The 17,121-nt window shown below is 39.3% G+C and overlaps 1 protein-coding gene across 2 annotated transcripts in view; it reads left to right on the top strand.

Annotated features, from left to right (window-relative positions):
• Positions 1–17,121, top strand: part of TBC1D9 (TBC1 domain family member 9) — a 53,797-nt gene that overhangs the window by 23,569 nt on the left and 13,107 nt on the right. For both annotated transcript variants that reach the window (XM_064651576.1, XM_064651577.1), the window contains exons 5-13: positions 437–698; positions 1,640–1,847; positions 4,559–4,765; positions 6,449–6,619; positions 8,848–8,998; positions 10,554–10,768; positions 12,528–12,645; positions 13,568–13,853; positions 14,564–14,693. In XM_064651576.1, the coding sequence (XP_064507646.1) occupies positions 437–698; positions 1,640–1,847; positions 4,559–4,765; positions 6,449–6,619; positions 8,848–8,998; positions 10,554–10,768; positions 12,528–12,645; positions 13,568–13,853; positions 14,564–14,693 (1,748 nt within the window). The remainder of the gene's footprint in view (positions 1–436; positions 699–1,639; positions 1,848–4,558; positions 4,766–6,448; positions 6,620–8,847; positions 8,999–10,553; positions 10,769–12,527; positions 12,646–13,567; positions 13,854–14,563; positions 14,694–17,121) is intronic.

Raw genomic sequence — 17,121 nt, forward strand, 5'->3', positions numbered from 1 at the left:
AGGACACCACCTATATTGGTGTTTGGAAAAAAGCAAAGGATCTGTCATTACTGTAATATTTGAAACTTTTAATTGTATAAAAATAACACAAGCCTGTCTGATGTGTTTGGACTGTTTCTTTGGTTCCACAGGAAAAGAGGATATCAGAGTCTGAGCAAGTGCTGTGGCAATAATAAGTTGTGTTAGACTACCCAGCATTGTAATGCTTGTGTGGTGTTCTGTAAACGAAGTAAATGATATTTAAACTCTTTTATCTGCTGCTTGTCAGGTGATAGTAGTTTGTTTGTACAAGCTGGGTCTATTTGTGCTGAGCTCCCAACTTTTCAAGATGCAATGAAAATTCATCTGAATGCATTTTATAGGAAGAGGAAGATAAATGCTCTTGAATATGCTCATTTTGGTACTGAATCTTCTTTCTTTGTTTGCTCCTGTTCAGCAAAGCTAGTTATCCGCTGGGTTGATATCACTCAACTTGAAAAGAATGCTACCCTGCTCTTCCCTGATATGATCAAAGTGAGCACAAGGTCAAGTGAACATTTTTTCTCAGTATTCCTTAATATCAGTGAGACATTTAAACTAATGGAACAGCTTGCCAATATAGCGATGCGACAGCTTTTGGACAATGAAGGATTTGAGCAAGACAGGTCATTACCCAAACTGAAGAAGAAATCCCCCAAAAAAGTATCTGCACTAAAACGGTAGGTAGCACTGGCTCTTAATCTTTTGTCCTCCTCAACCCTTTTACTCCCAGGATTTCGTCCCAAAGTTTTCTAATGTTGCTGCCATTTACTGTTACTCCAAAAGGAATGATTGATTCCAGCAGTGGTAAAATGTGAGTAATTATTTGAATATGATTACTTAGTGTCCTGTAGAAATGGGAAAGGGACAACATTTGAATATGAACATACTGTAAAAAATAAAAGAAACTTGAGACAAATTCTAGTTTGTTCAGAAGCTCTTTAGACTCTCTCTCAACACTGGCTTCATTAGTTATCTGTTGTAAGGCTGTTTTATGTCACTAGGAGAAGGTAATAAAGTGTTATTAAGAAATGTGTGTAACATTCATATTTGGTCCTAAAACTGGGATTGAAAAATTATTCCAGATAATGAATTCTATATAAAACTTACTTTAGGTAACAGAGATGCAAAAATTGACATAAAATTATAGGGGATGAAGAACTATCTGGAAAATATTTCTGCTTCTTTTGTATCATACTGCAATTAGTTTCTTTAAATTTTTTTCATTATATGTTGGTCATTTTAGTGAACCATACAGAATTGTAATCAGTGCTTGTTTATATTTCTCATTATTTAGTGACATCTAACATGCAGTATATCACTTGGGCCTGTATATATTCTCAGAAAGCAGGGATGAATATGGAAAGCTCATCCTGTCCTTCCCTTCTGAGAAGTCAGGATAAATGTTTAAGTCACTCATGGCAGATTTTTTTTTTCCATGTAATTTTAGAGCCTTCCAACAGTGAAGATTATACATGCCCTGCATGCAAACTGTTTCCACTGTTTTGCTGTTCACTCCGTGCTTAGCTGAGTTGTATGTTGGCCATGATTTGCATAAAATGTATCTTAAAATGTATTATGTATTTCTTAAAACAAGACAATCTCTCTGTGGGTTTTTCAGGGATCTTGATGCCAGAGCAAAGAGTGAGAGATACCGTGCATTGTTCCGGCTTCCCAAGGATGAGAAATTAGATGGGCACACAGACTGTACTCTTTGGACTCCATTCAACAAAATGCATATTTTGGGTCAGATGTTTGTTTCTACAAACTACATTTGCTTTACTAGTAAAGAAGAAAACTTGTGCAGCCTTATTATCCCTCTTCGAGAGGTAAATATTTGTATTTGTAAATTTATAGGGCAAATAATAAAGCAATGTCCTCTTGGATATTGCATCCTAGCTTTGATTTTTTTTTTTTTTTGGAGGAAAACCTCTTTTGATCCTTTTAATCTCTTGTGAGTGTACCATTCTGATGTGTTCTAAGTAATATTTAATGACTGTGTATCTTAGTTTGTGATTCCTACTACTAAAATTCGCAGGCAGTTCTTTCAGTTTTCACAATCCTTGTGAGTCCTTCCTGTCCCATAATTTATATTCAGATTTACAGCCCCACTGTACATTTTTTGTGCCTCATAGGGAGGGATGGACTGTGAAATTTCCTAGATCAATGAGTGAAAATTCTGTTAAAAAATCTGTCAGACAAGATTTGCTTTTGTCAGATGTAAAAAGATTAAAAAGATCCTAAAGTTTTGAATTGTCTCTTTGTGCAGATTTGCAACCGTTTATTCCTGTATATGGGAAATATTTGTCAGCATTTTTCAGATTGGTGTGTTTATCTTCTTAAAGCTGGTTACTTAAAGAAAATGTTCAGCAAAAAGCTTGTTTGATGCAATAAAAAAATAATTATGTTGGGGAGGTTTTTTTATGGTTGACTTGATTTGTGGGTTGATGGAAAATTGTGTAAAGTTTTGAAAGTATTAGCAAGGCTGATGTAACCAAGGACAGTTTGGCTTAACTGAAGAACCATGGAATATTTCAAGGCACTGTTTCCCCTCACAAATCACTAAGAGTAAAGCAGTATTTGTTAGGTAATGTTGAAGTACAGCTTCTTGACAGCATGTTGCAGTGGCTTTGGTTATTTGAGATGAGACATTCAATTATGGTTGCACTGTTTGTCTGGTAATCAATGGGAACAATGGTCCTCCAGGTAAAGCAGTGGAGGAGGAGAGCAAAGTCTCCATTTAGCAGGGCCTCTTTTCCTGCATGCAGATTCAGCAACAGCTTTTGATAACCACAGGCACAGCAGCACAGGATTGAAAGCAGCTCTAAAGCTTTAAGAAGTAGCTGAAGGAATAAGTGCTTTTGTGTGAACAGATTTAAGTCTCAGCACCAGCAAGGAGAACAGTAACCCACGGGGTAATGTCATTCCTCAGAACAACTGATCAGTACCCTTAATAATTAAGGGAAAGCTTTCTATTTAATTAAAGCTTTGGGTTAGACCCTAACCTAATTCCTGTATTCTGTGGTATCCTGGGGGTGTTTTGGCAGTTGAGACAATAAGCATCAATTCACAAATTATGGTCAAAAAAGATGATTTTTGGTGGCTGACTACACTGCTCACTGCACCTACAATAGGTGCACTCTCCAAGATCAGCACTTCAGATGTGTGTGTGTCTCTATTGAATAGGAAATAAGTGGAGCAGGGCATGCTTGCTGTAATGTCTGCCCTGTGCCTTTAGAACTTGTCTGTCTTTTGTGCTGATTGCGCTCAAACAGTTTTTAAGTGGAACAGAAAAATAACATGGGAACACTTTTTAGCTAATTTCAATATGCTGTTAGTGAAGATCCTGTAAGATAACAAAAAACTAATATGTTTGTAGTTAACAGAAAAATAAAAGGAAGTGGGAAGAACAGAGAAGTCATTTAGCACCTGGAGCTGTGCACTGCAGTCTTTAAATACATCTTCAAAGAAAATGTGGGAAAAATGATTATCCATTTAGCTAAAGAGATCTTAATATTATAGCACTAATGTCTTACCATTGATTTCCATTTTAAAAAGGGTTTAAAAAAGGAGCAAAAGTAAAGGTCCTAGCAAACTGAAATATGCCCCTTTCTATTCTGAAGGCAGTAAGTCAGTTTTCATTACCTAAGAAATCATTTAAAATTGTAAAAACAATATTTACCGTTGTGATTTGTGTTTTGTTCAATGTATGAACTGCACAAACTCGATTGATTGATTTATTTTTAAGGCTAATAATTGGTAATGTTTAGAACACACAGCTGTTATATAATTCATCAACGGTGTGTGACTTGTCCCTGAGATCTCTTTGTGTTAACATGATTTACTGAAAGCTTAGGGAACCAGTTCCTTGTACTCAATAGATTGTTGTATGAGTACTGTTTACAGGTTGGATGGAGTTCAGTTAGATTAGTGACCGCTCCACTAACAATTGAAGGCCAAACAGAAGCCTGCACCTCACAGAGTTAGATGTTTTCCTTTGTAAAAGAAGACATGCTAGGTTAGTTTCCCTTTGTTCTGAGTTTCTGTGTGCTGTGAATATACAGTTAAAATAACAGTTGTTATCACAGTATACAACTAGGATATAATAGTACACGAGTGTTGTCTCAAAAATGGCTTATTCCCATGTATTGGCAATAAAAGGTAAGCAAAAGTCTTCATTGATTCAGCCTATAGTGGTGCTGAGAAGCAGGAGAGGGATTTGGAAGTCCTACAAGAAGGCCCATAGATCTGCCTCCCACAGACGAAATTTTGTTTTACTGATTCTTTTAAGATAAAACCAGAAGAAAATAGGTTATGCAGAGGAGTTCTGCTGGAGAATGTACTGAAGCCAGTTGTTTGAGGGATGACAGCCTTCATCTTTCAGACCTGTATGCAAATCATGTTTTCCATGCAGAGGGATGTCCATAGTGACTTGATACAAGGGCAAAAGGAGCGTGGGTTTATTGTATTAAGATGGTTTCTTAGACCAAGCAACTTGATTAATTAAAGATCTTAAGCTGTAGCTCCTGTTTCTCCCTAGGTGACAATAGTGGAAAAGGCAGACAGTTCCAGTGTGCTGCCCAGCCCGCTGTCAATCAGCACAAAAAACAGAATGACTTTCCTCTTTGCCAACTTGAAAGACAGAGACTTTCTTGTACAGAGGATCTCGGACTTCCTGCAACAAACCACTTCAAAAATATACTTGGAAAAAAATATTTCTGGAAGCTATATCAGCTCAGATGATGAGGTATGTGGAGGAACGTGAATAATTTACTAGAGGGGGATTTTAACTGGTGTGGGAAAAGGGGAGCCAGGAAGAAAGCTAAACCTTTGTACACAGAAATGTTACCTCTTTTGTGTTAGTGCATTTTAGTTTCCTTAAACTGAAGTGTTAAAATTTTACAATGAAGATATCTATTTTTTGTGTTAGACCTAAGAGAAATCATAACTGCTGAGGAAAAGCTACTTTAACTCCTGCTGCCACATTCTGAAATTACAGTATATCTTGTTGGAAAGTGTCATAGCTAATTAACTGGTTCATTGAATGATACTTTTAATATCTATTAACTTGTCCAAGTCAAATGTAATCATGGAATTTTAATAATTTGGACAAGTTATCATTGGATATGAAACTCTTTTTATTCAAGACTTTAGCTGCTAAATCCTGTCCTTTGATTATTCTGCAAACAACATCTGAGCTGAGCAAGTTTACATGTGCACAGCTAGTGAACTTTGGAACATTTGAACTAACAAAAAACCCCTGCCCTGTCCTGGACATGAAATGCCCCTATTCTGAACCCCCTCCTTATTTATGTGTGCAAAGTAAATGGTTCTTAAAAGATATGATAAGGTACACTTTTCTTAGCCACTCTGAATGTCAAGCCTTCTGCTGAATTCCAGATTTTATGTATGAAATTCAGGTGCTTCATACAACGACCTCATCAGATCTGTTAAACCCAGAAAAGTTTACTGGTTCAGATCTCAAAGCAGAAAAGGCTGTTGTGGGTGTATCATTTTGGTTTTATGTGGGTAGATCTCACATTCCAAATCTGTACTAAGCCATACCTTAGTACTGCACTGAATAGCCCTACCCTGTTTGCTATGTATATCTTAATAGAATTTTTTTTATTTGCTTTGTTGATGGTGAGGTATAATTACTCTGTTGTTATAGTTGTATGCCAGAGCACAAAGGCATGTGTAGTGCTGAAACTTCGTCTTGCCTTTTGCCCTAAATGGATCTAAGTATTCTACCTACTGATTTATAAACACAAATTAGTAATTGCAAGCATTATTACTACATTTAGTAATATGACTACATATGTAGACATGCATGGCTACTGTTTGCAATTTCAGGCATTTGCTATGAACTTCTCTATGAGATTTTACTGTGATACAATTTCAAAAACGTTTGAGAAGTCAGAAAATCGTTTTTCTTTAAAATATTTTTCTTCCACATCACCGTATGACAATGTTGAATTTTCTGTAGAACATATTTTTAATCAAGGGGAAAAATAATTTATTTTGTTTATGTCTGTATAAACATATATACAGATATAAATGTGTGATTTTATATGTGTACACACATATATAAAAATACCTGTTATATATAAATTTTACATTCTGGACAGTCATGGAGCCACCCATGGAGTTAACAGTCCTACAATGCTGACAGCAGACCAAAGGAGCTGGTTCAGTTGCCCAGGGCTACTTCAAGTTAACATGACCTTAGTAATTCTCATTATAGAATTTTATAGTGTTCCAGGGGAGCTATTTGGAAACTGGTTTAATTTCTGCTGTCATGTGGTCAGCCTGTACATGGGCAAGTGTTTGTTAACTGTCAGCATGTATGTCTTTTTAGAGTAAACTGAAGTAAAAAGTCTGGACTCTGGGTCATCCCCATGTCTGTATTGCTTGTGGCTGCTTTCTACAGGTGTTCACAAGATCCAGTAGTTCAGTTTCTGCCAGCCCTCACAAAAGCCTGAGCTCTGAGTCGGAGGGAGAGCGACAGTTCAACCTCAATGACAACGGCATTCCAACAGCAACTCAAGCTTTAATGACCATGTATCGGCGGAGGTCACCTGAGGAGTTCAACCCTAAGCTGGTAAAATGCACCCCTGAGTGCTGTACCTGACTGAAAAAGCTGTTAAAGCATGTTTTCTTTAAAACCCATGTTTCTGACCCAGAAGAGTCTCACCCAGAGCTGATAGGCAGTACTTTTCACAGAAATAAAGCGTTGAACATGACATTGTTTTACCAACAGAAATAACTTCACTACAGGGAAAAAAAAGCAAAAGAGAGGTTGTGTTCCTGTTCTTTAGTACAACCGTGTAGTGGGTTGACCATGGCCGGATGCCAGGTACCCGCTAAAGCCACTCTCTCACTCTCCCCTCTGCAACTGGACAGAGGAGAGAAAAAAAAAAACAGCTAACAATTCATGAGTAGAGATAACAGCTGGGAGAGGTCAGTGACTGATTACCTTCATGGGCAAAACAGACTCAAAGTGGGGATAGTACTTAAATTTATTACTAACAGGATAAGAGCCAAAGAGCGAGAAATAAAACAGTATTAAAAAACACCTTCCCCTCACCTCTTGTTCCATATTCTCCCTCCTCTGCTCCAGTGGTGCAGGGGGATGGAGAATGGGGGTTGCAGTCAGTTGTTTCTGCCGCTGCTCAGAGAGAGGAGCCCTTCCCCTGTGTTACGACCCGCCCCAGGAAAAGGGGAGAGGGGGTAACTCAGGTTTTTATCAATAATTCCCTTGGGGTGGATTAAAGTGAAACAACACTAAATAATCAGTGTCTAAAAACATACTGGCAAGGTTTATTTTAACAATTCTGTATCAACAGGCATGCTAGCAGTTTGGGTGCTGTCATACAACAGTGTGACACAGAGATAACCTTTGGGGGGGGAGAAAATGCATAGGGGAGAGAAAGGCAGGATAAGAGCAAGAGAGAGTAAGGGAAAGAAAAGCTGGGAGTGGACAGATGTATATAGTCACTGCCCATGGGATCCAGCGATGCTTCCATGTCTGTCAGTTGAAGTGGTGGCCTTGATCTGCTGGGGGTGAAGGAGGGAAGCCCCCATACTCCAAGAAGTTATGAGTTATATCCATGGTTAGTGTCACGGGCCGTGCCTCGAGCCTCCAACATCTCCTAGGTCTGTGCTGAGTTTTTTTTTGTGTCTCCTGGTTCCCGCCTTTCAAGATTAGCAGAGGGAGGGAGGGGGCTGATTGCTCAGCAGATGTATCAACAGTCAAAAGCCTGCAAGCTCAGCTCTTGCCTTTTCAGGGCTTCACACCTTCAGCACTGGAGGGAGGGAGGGGCCCGACTGCTCATCAGAGGTATCATGCAAGTCAAAAGCCTGCAAAAGTCTCCTAGAATGCATAAATCATTAACTATTTCAGTCTCTGACCCCCTGCTCCTGTGGGGTGCTTCCCACAAGAGGCAGTCCTTGATGGACCTCTCCAGCGTGAGTCCATCCCTCAGGCAGCAGCTCTTCCCAAACTGCTGTCCAGTGGGTCACTCCTCCATGGGGTGCAGTCCTTCATGAATGAGCTGTACTGACATGGGTCCCCCACAGGGGCCACAAGTCTGGGAAAAACCTGCTCCAACATGGGCTTCCCTCTCCATGGGCTGCAGGTCTCTGGCAGGACCCTGCTCCATCCTGGGCCTCCCAGGGGGTCACAGTCTCCTTCATGCCTCCACCTGCTCCAGCCTGGGCTCCTCCATGGGCTGCAGGTGGGTCTCTGCACCCCGATGTTCCTCCATGGGCTGCAGGGGCACAGCTGCTCCACCATGATCTGCACCACGGGCTGCAGGGCCTCAGCTCCGGCACCTGGAGCACCTCCTGCCCCTCCTTCTGCACTGACCTTGGTGTCTACGTTGTTCCCATGTTCTCACTCTGCTCTTCCCTGGCTGGAATTCTTTCTGAGCAACAACCTTCTGTGACATTACTGTCACTCCTGATTGACTTGGCCTCGGCCAGCAGCAGGAAGTTTGTCCTGGAGCCGGCTGGCATTGGCTCCACGGGACAGGGGAAGCTTCTAGCAGCTTCTAACAGAAGCCATCCCTGTAGCCTGCCCCCCCCTGCTACCAAAATCCAGCGACAGAAACCCAGTACAGACTGCTTCAATATCATTCTCTTAACAGCAAGGTCTACTGGGATAGAAACTAGGAAGCCCACTAAGAAGGAAATTGGACTGCAGCCAAGTTACTTCTTGCTCACTTGGAAAGTTAGGACATTGTAGGCTTTTTAGCACTTAAGATTTCAGTGGGGCAGAGTGTAGGGAAGAGAAGCTGCATCTTTATGCCTGCCTTCCTTTGCTTTTAGGCTAAAGAGTTCCTGAAGGAACAGGCCTGGAAGATTCACTTTGCTGAATATGGCCAAGGAGTCTGTATGTATCGTACAGAGAAAACCAGAGACCTTGTGCTGAAGGGCATTCCAGAAAGCATGAGAGGGGAACTTTGGCTACTCTTTTCAGGTAGGTATTCATTTGAATGTGACTGTGGGGTATAAGCAGAAGCATGAAGGGGAAAAAAAGATTTCAAAGATGATTAAAGGTGCAGATAATAAGTGTCTGAAAATATATGGAGTAAGTAAGGTTGTGATTGTTAGCAGGCACCAGACAGGTTTAGACAAGAGTTCTGTTTAGACTAGTAAGTACCCTTTCTTCAAACAGGCTCACAAATTTAGGGAAGAGTATAAAAAAGCAGAATGCACACTCTGTTACCAGAAGCCAGCAGTCTAGGGGCCTCCTGGATGTTCAACATCTACCAGCAAGCCTCGTTCCCATTTACTTAGTAATTTCTGAATCCAATTAAACTTTTGGCCTTCACAGTGAGTTGTTGCAAGGAATTCCAAAGTTCACACATGTTGCATGAAACCACTATCTTTTTTTGTTAATAATACAAAAAAAAGTTACTTTATCATTTTATTAGATGTTCCCATTATGTGAAAAATGGTAAGAAAATACTTCTGTCCATCTTCTGTGCCATGAAGGATTCTCTAGATCTGTATCCCCTTAGGCCTTTTTTTCAAAGTTGAAGAATTTTATTAATTTTTTTAATTTTATTAATTAGTTATGTGGAAATCAATCCAACCTCAGGCTTTCTTCATAACCCTTCACTTACTGTATACCTTCTCTAGCTCTAGCCCACCCCAAAATAGTTACCACAGCTACCCACACTATTTAGGATATGAGCTCACCAGAGACTTTATATGATGCTTTCTGGTTTGTTTTCTATTTCTTCCCTAATAATGCTTAATCATGTACATCTCTGTGCTGCTGTGCATTATCAAATGATTTCAGAAAATATACACAGGAATGCACAGCTCTGTTTTGTGTCTGATTAGCAGCTAGTTTGGACCAATTTTCACGGTGTATGTATAACTAATATTTTCCATTTGTGCTACTGATGCTTGATTTTCATTTCCAGAGAAGTTTCAAAGTCAGTAATGAAATCTCATAGCAACTCTGTGAGTCTGTGGTGGTATCCCTAAGACAGGCTGTGTCCTGCCCAAGATGACAGAGTCATTTTCAGAAGCAGGAATAGAGCTCATGAGTCTCTTGCTTTTGGCTGATGTATCATACTTTCTGCAACCAAACATTAATCTACTTGCCCTCCTCAGGGCAAGTAACTTTCTCAGAGAGGGGTGTTTTGGGTTATTTAGGATAGCCAAACCCGCAGCCATCTGCAGAGGGAGCTCATGATACCATGTGACTGCATAGATGGTTTGTTCTTCATGCCTCATTTTTTGTTCTGGCTGAGAGACAGGCTTTATCTTCTTCCTTTTTTTTTTAACCTCATTATAAAAATGCCACTAGAAGAGAAGACAAGAAGGGCTGATAATCACATAAGCACACCCTTTTTATTTTTTTTAATCACCTTTACCAAAATAACATTTCATATTTGCTTTTGAGATGCTTGGTGATATTCAAGATGACAGGAAAGGGCAGCAGATCATCAAGTTGGAATACTGTACCTGCCAACTCTTCCTTTTTTCTTCTGGTTTTAATACTGTTCTCCCACTCTCAGGAGCCATTAATGAAATGGCCACTCATCCTGGCTATTATGAGGACCTAGTGGAGAAATCCATGGGAAAATACAACCTTGCTACAGAAGAGATAGAGAGGGATCTGCACCGCTCCCTCCCGGAACACCCTGCATTCCAGAATGAGATGGGTATTGCTGCTCTAAGGAGAGTCCTGACAGCTTATGCTTTTAGAAACCCAAACATAGGATATTGTCAGGTAATTGAAACACCCTGCACTCCTTCAGTTTCTGGAGTTCCACTTCTATCCTTATACTCCTGTTCCTTCAGCTGTGCGCATGGGTGTTCAGCTGTGTGAAGTGCACTGGCATGTGGATAATGCTTGTGAGCTGACACCTCAGCACTGCAGAGTGGCAGCAATGCTGAGCTCAGAGGGATTTGACACAGGGAGCTACTCTGACAGCAGTATTAGCAGCACACGTTGAGAGATGTGAAGTTTTCTGTATGTTTTGCCCATAAATCTAGAAACTGGACAGAGCCATCCTGAAGTGCATCTACAGAAAATGACAAATGGACCATGAAGAAAGATTCTTTTTAACAAAAAATCCCCTCAAGCCTTAAATATTTATCTAATTATTCAATGTATTAGTTGTAATAACTCTCCACCTGTCAAAAAATAAAGCACCCTAGAAGATATCTCATCACTGTGAGCCACAACCATGTATCCATAGAGTTAATGCTGGTTAATGCTGGTTTTGGTGTTCTTATGCCTGTGATTCAGGTCACTTTAGCTTCTGGTCCTAAATCATTCTTTCTTGCTATATAAATCTGGCTTATCACCTGGGCCTTTTTTTTTCCTTCCTACATATTTTTGCAAAAAGGAAACTTAAATTCATGAGTATTGGGAAGCCTAATTAATGTTTGACTGTTAAGACTGACGAGTAAGTGCAAGCAGTTCTAACAGATACCATCATAAATTATTTAATAACAAATATAATACTAAGTAATAGCTACAACAACATTTGCAAAGGTTGTTTAACAGGGGAACGGTAGAAAGACACTTCAATTCTGGTTCCTAAAGCTGTCACAGCAATTAATAGCCTTGAGATTTGGTCCATGGCATTCAGAACGCTACAGTGAGAATTCAGGCACTGAAGTATTTCATACATGGCAGACAAGATAAAAGGAATAACACAGACTTTGACAGAGCTGTAACATAGTTTGGAGCTTCAGCTGAGACCTTAGTTGTGGTTTCAGACAGGTAATGATCAAGCTGGAGTCTTAAAACGCTACAGGATTTGAAATTTAATTCCTTAGGAGACAAACTGAGAAGAAAATAGTACCGAAATACTTCATTTCTTCAGACTAACAGCAGTCTAGTCAAAGGCTGTAAGCAAACAATTCGAGGTCATTGTGATATTTGAAACAGAGTCAAACAGGCCATAGAAAACTGTCATGTCCACAGTCAAATGTGGAGAGTGAGCAACAGCAAGGCACTTGTGTTTCACTGTGCTCTGGTTGTTTGTGAATGACACCCTTACAGGCATTTGTCTGAGCTCACAGGTGCTCTGTCTTGACCTTTCCATGGGAGCAGAAAGCACGGGCAGTGCAGGCAGCCTCTGCAAGGAGTGCTGGAGCATCATTAGTGCTGTAAGAGGTATTTTGGCTGCACCAGACCCAGATTCCACGAGAGCACCTATGGGAGAGTATCAGTGTCAGTGTAATGGGATGTTTGCAGATCTGAGTTGGCCCTTGATTAGGAAAAGAGATCTTGATTTATTCTTCTTCTAAAGGAAAAAAAGAAAAGAAAAGAAAACAACTAACAATTTTTTGTGATTTTTTTTTGAGGCTTTCTTAAGTCTTCCTTTGAGCACTGGGAAAACACTGTCTTGCTGTTTTTACAGGGAAATACTTGAACAGTTTGGGGTCTGCAGGGGGAGATGTAGCTTATTTCCTAACCACTTATCTTCCCAGGTACTGTGCTAGGTATTGAATAATTATATTTCTCTTTCTTTTAGGCTATGAATATTGTCACTTCAGTGCTCCTCCTTTATGCAAAAGAGGAGGAAGCTTTCTGGCTGCTGGTGGCTCTTTGTGAACGGATGCTACCTGACTACTACAACACAAGGGTTGTTGGTATGTCATGGGGATGTTTTCTAAAAAGACAGTACAAAAAATAACCAAAGTAATTGGTGGTATTTGTACTGAAACAAATATATGTGTAGATGTATGTGTGGCATAGATACAACCGTGAATGCCAGTGACAAGCCAGCTTGCTCAGGAGCATAGAAGCAATTCCGTAAACACATACTGTGGTAGTTAATAGTTTTTTCACTTAGGATTGGACAGCATTCTGAAGTGGTCTTAAACAAAGTAAATTGAAAAGAGGTGGGAGGCTAAAATTCGAATTTTAGATGATCCAGTTATCTGATTAAGGTAAGGTAGAAACAGGAGCTTTAGCAGTTTGCGGTAGAAGTCTTTGTGCCTGTTTACCTCCTGTTGTCAGATGAGTTTCCTTGTGTATGTGGAAGTGGCTTTTCAATTTATCATGGAAACTCTTTTTACTGTAGCTCACATGAGATACTCATTCAGCCCTAGAAATGATTTTTCCTGGCCTGCATAAGACACTGATGTTATGGCGTAAAAATGTATAACATGGGGTTCTCTTGAAATAATTCCAAACCTTCCCAGTCACCCTGGCCTCGTTCAACAGGTGATGCTGAGGCCTTATGCCAATTAATAATGGTAAATATAAAGCCAACATTTAAATTGTGTAGGTGCTAGACCAAATTGACCCTTTGTTAGCTATTGTGAAGTATATAATTAAAGCAGAATAAACCATATTACAGTTCAGTTTGTCTGTACAGCTCAGTAGTGTAATGGAATCTGTTATTTATCTGAAAGTGAGAGAATGTGTGTAAGCATTGTGTATAATGTTTTTAGGCTTTGTACTTATATATATTTATATATTGAACATATGTATATATTTTTTTCTCCCATAAATGGCAATGTGTCAGTTGTTCCCAAATTAATGGACGTTCAACTTTATTTTCAACAGGAGCATTGGTGGATCAGGGTGTCTTTGAAGAGCTGGCTCGTGACTACATTCCACAGCTTTATGACTGCATGCAGGACCTGGGTGTAATCTCCACCATTTCCTTGTCCTGGTTCCTCACTCTTTTCCTCAGTGTAATGCCATTTGAAAGTGCAGTGGTGGTTGTGGATTGTTTCTTCTGTGAAGGAATAAAGGTGATATTTCAATTAGCACTCGCTGTCCTCGAAGCTAATGTAGACAAGCTGCTTAACTGTAAAGATGATGGAGAAGCCATGACAGTCTTGGGAAGGTATTTATTACAGAAATTAAAGTATCTTAATTTTTTTTTTTTTTTTGCTTACTTTTCTGGTTTGTCTTCTATGTTGAAATACTGAATTTAAACCAGTACCATGTATGTAAACCTTTGATGTTCTTATAGTCCCCTCTCATCCCTGTAAGGTGGTATTTATGTTATCTTAGAATAATGTTAAGTGACCAACAAGAGGTAAATTCTTCAAGACAATCAAATGAACTTCCCAAACCTGGTTATAGAAACCTAATTTGTTTGATTATTTTAGTTAATTGCATGGGTTTTGTTACTTCATCTTCTGCCTGCTGCCTTTTAAATGTTACTAAGATAAAGCCTTGATGTCAAGGGAAATTGTTTTGGGAATGGACTAAATACAACTCAGAAGAATTAAGTAGGATCTTGAATCAATAGATTTCAGTGAAACAGGAGGCTGGTTAATAGAGGGGCTTGAGTCATTTAATACAAACTGATATCGCTGAGTGCAACTTCTGATTTCCTCATGTTTGGTAGTGGTGCTTAGTTTCCAAGATGCTGCTGAAACTTTGCAATTTTTATTCATGATAAGTTTCATTAGCCTTATTCTTATTAGAGAGCAGCTTGGTAACTTTTACATGTAATAATCTATATGTAACCCTTTTTCTGTTAACCCTCAGAAAGGAAGATAAAAATGTATCTTGGGCTTCTCATTTCTTCCTTTTTCTTCCCACCAGATACTTGGACAGTGTAACTAATAAGGACAGCACTCTTCCACCCATTCCTCATCTTCACTCACTGCTCAGTGATGATGTAGAGCCTTATCCTGAGGTGGATATCTTCAGACTGATCAGGTCTTCCTATGAGGTAGGATAAGATTCCTTAGCAGGAACTTGCCAACGCACACAACTTCTGCTTCACAGAGGAATTTGATGCTCTATAGTTTGACTTTGCTGGAAACCGAAAGAACGTAAAAGAAATACAGACTCATCTCAGAAGGCTGAAGTGGGCCAAGGGAGAGGGGTTAGACTTCCTTTTCCTTTTAACCAAAACTTTTAATTGGAGATGTTTTATATAGAAGCCTGAGGACTCAAAGGAGAACATCCCACAAGCAAAAAGTGATTTACAAACAAAAGGCTGAACTTGTAATTTGAAAAAGGTTAATTCTCATCTCAGTTTTTTCATGCTTTTCCAAACTGAAATATTAGAAATATTAGTGAAATCTGTATAATTTCAGAAGATCTTTGTATTACCAGTGGAGTCTTGTTTCCTTTACCTTTTTTGTTTTTATTTCCCCTCAGCAAGTGCTGATTATGACCATGGGCCACTATATTCTCTACTATCACCAAAGCTAAAAAAGTTTCAAATGAAAGGATTTGGTAATAACTAATATCTATAAAGCATAAGACAAAGCCTTCAAAACCAATTATAATCTGAAAACTGGTTTTATTGTCCTTAAATTTTGAAAATAAGCCATCAGTTAAAAGCCTCTCATATACACTGACATAGCCATTTTTTATAAAAATTAAGGAGTAACTTTAAAGATTTATTCTCCTTAATTTCCTTTTTTCTTTCCATTGACATGCAGCATAAACAGACATTTGAACAAGCATTCAAGAAGTCGGTTCATACTTAGAAATAGGACAACCTTTTCAAAGGCACTTCCTATGTTCCTAAAACCCCCTTGCTTTGATAGCTGTTTAATAAGGAAGTAGGTGGTCCTTAGAGTATTCTGTTCTGGAGGGCAAAATGTATCACCCAAAGTCATTCAACCAATGTTAGAATGGGGAGAAGGGCATTTATGTGAAATTCTGTTTCCTCTGTATTTTTCTGTTTTCTTTGCCATGAAGACTGCTTGCATTGGCTTAACTGCTTTTAGATTAATAACCTGACTCTGTGCAGAGCCAGTCTGTCTTTCTGGGGCTTCTGCAGCACAGAACCTTGTAGCTCCTTCCAGATAACCCTCTGTGCTCCAGTATAATTAGGCAAAACAAGTAGCATGGGGAGTGAAGAACTGTGAGGAAAGCAGGAGTTGGTTGCAAAGAGGGAATTAGTTTCAGGAGAGTCACTGTTTTTAGTTGATTTGATTATTAAAAAGACCCCAACAATTCATTAGTATATTATTAAGATAAAAGAACTTGAAGGCATCTGTTACATCTGTAATGTTTCTCCATTAGTTATGTGCAGTCAGGGCTGGGAATTCAGTTAGCTTTCTTACAGCCACAAAGAGGGAAATACCAAGTAAGTGAGCATATTTTGGTTATTTTTTTAGAATTTAAACTGTTAAAGGTGCTTGCCGGGTAACCATCTTAATCCATCTTCATCTTTTAGACATTTATTGTTTACAAAAAGTAGGAAGACCTACAGCTGAAGAAAATGTTTTTTCTTGGAGACATTTGCCCTCCCTCAAACACACCCCCCCCACCCCCAAGGAAAGGGGAAAACCTTGCAGACTGTCCTATGATATATGTCATGGGAACCTGATGAGCCTGACAGCTTGATAGCACTGGCAAAAGCACAATGTTTGGATTGTTTTATGATGAGCTGCTTTCCATTGTGCTCCGACCCTGTCCAGCTCTTAGTAATCGTGTCAGATGCACATATTAGAAGTCTCCAGTGAAAGCTAAAGTGGTGTAGATGAATTCTTTGATAATTAACTGATGGTATTGAGGAGACTTTCTACTTTCAAAGGAAAAACATTCTTGAAATCAGAGAATATACATAACAAGTGCATTTTACACTGCCAGTACTTTTTTTTTATTTACCGAGAATACATTCTACTAAGAAATCTCTTTATCTTTTCATTCAATATTGCATTTAATTCAGAAGCCATAGACCCTAGTGTCATAATTTTCATAATAGAAGTGACTGAAATAAGGTATAATCCCTGCAGTTTTAAAAGCCTGTGCACAGTTCACTAGCTGCCAATGGAGTGTAGACTCCTGTTCAGAGCTGTGATGTGCTTAACTCATTTGATTTGTGTGTTAGTTTGGAAAAGAAAATAGGCCTTAAACACTTAAGCTACGTCTATAGTAGTCTCTGGATCTTGGCCATTTCAACCAAACAGCTGACACTCAAAGGTCTGTGCTGTTGAAAGGTTTGATACAGTTTTGACTTAAAACAGGTGACACACTTCCAACAATTCCTTATACAGTTCGAAAGTTAAAATGGGCCAGGCACCATTCCCAAAAGGTAATTGCATGCAACCTTCCTTTTCTGTATGTAGGCTGCATGAGTCTTAGTTTCATGGATGTGGACAGACCTTCTCATTTGGCCTACAGAACAGCAAATAAAC

This window comes from Pseudopipra pipra, chromosome 4 (assembly GCF_036250125.1).
Source record: "Pseudopipra pipra isolate bDixPip1 chromosome 4, bDixPip1.hap1, whole genome shotgun sequence".
NCBI lineage: Eukaryota > Metazoa > Chordata > Aves > Passeriformes > Pipridae > Pseudopipra > Pseudopipra pipra.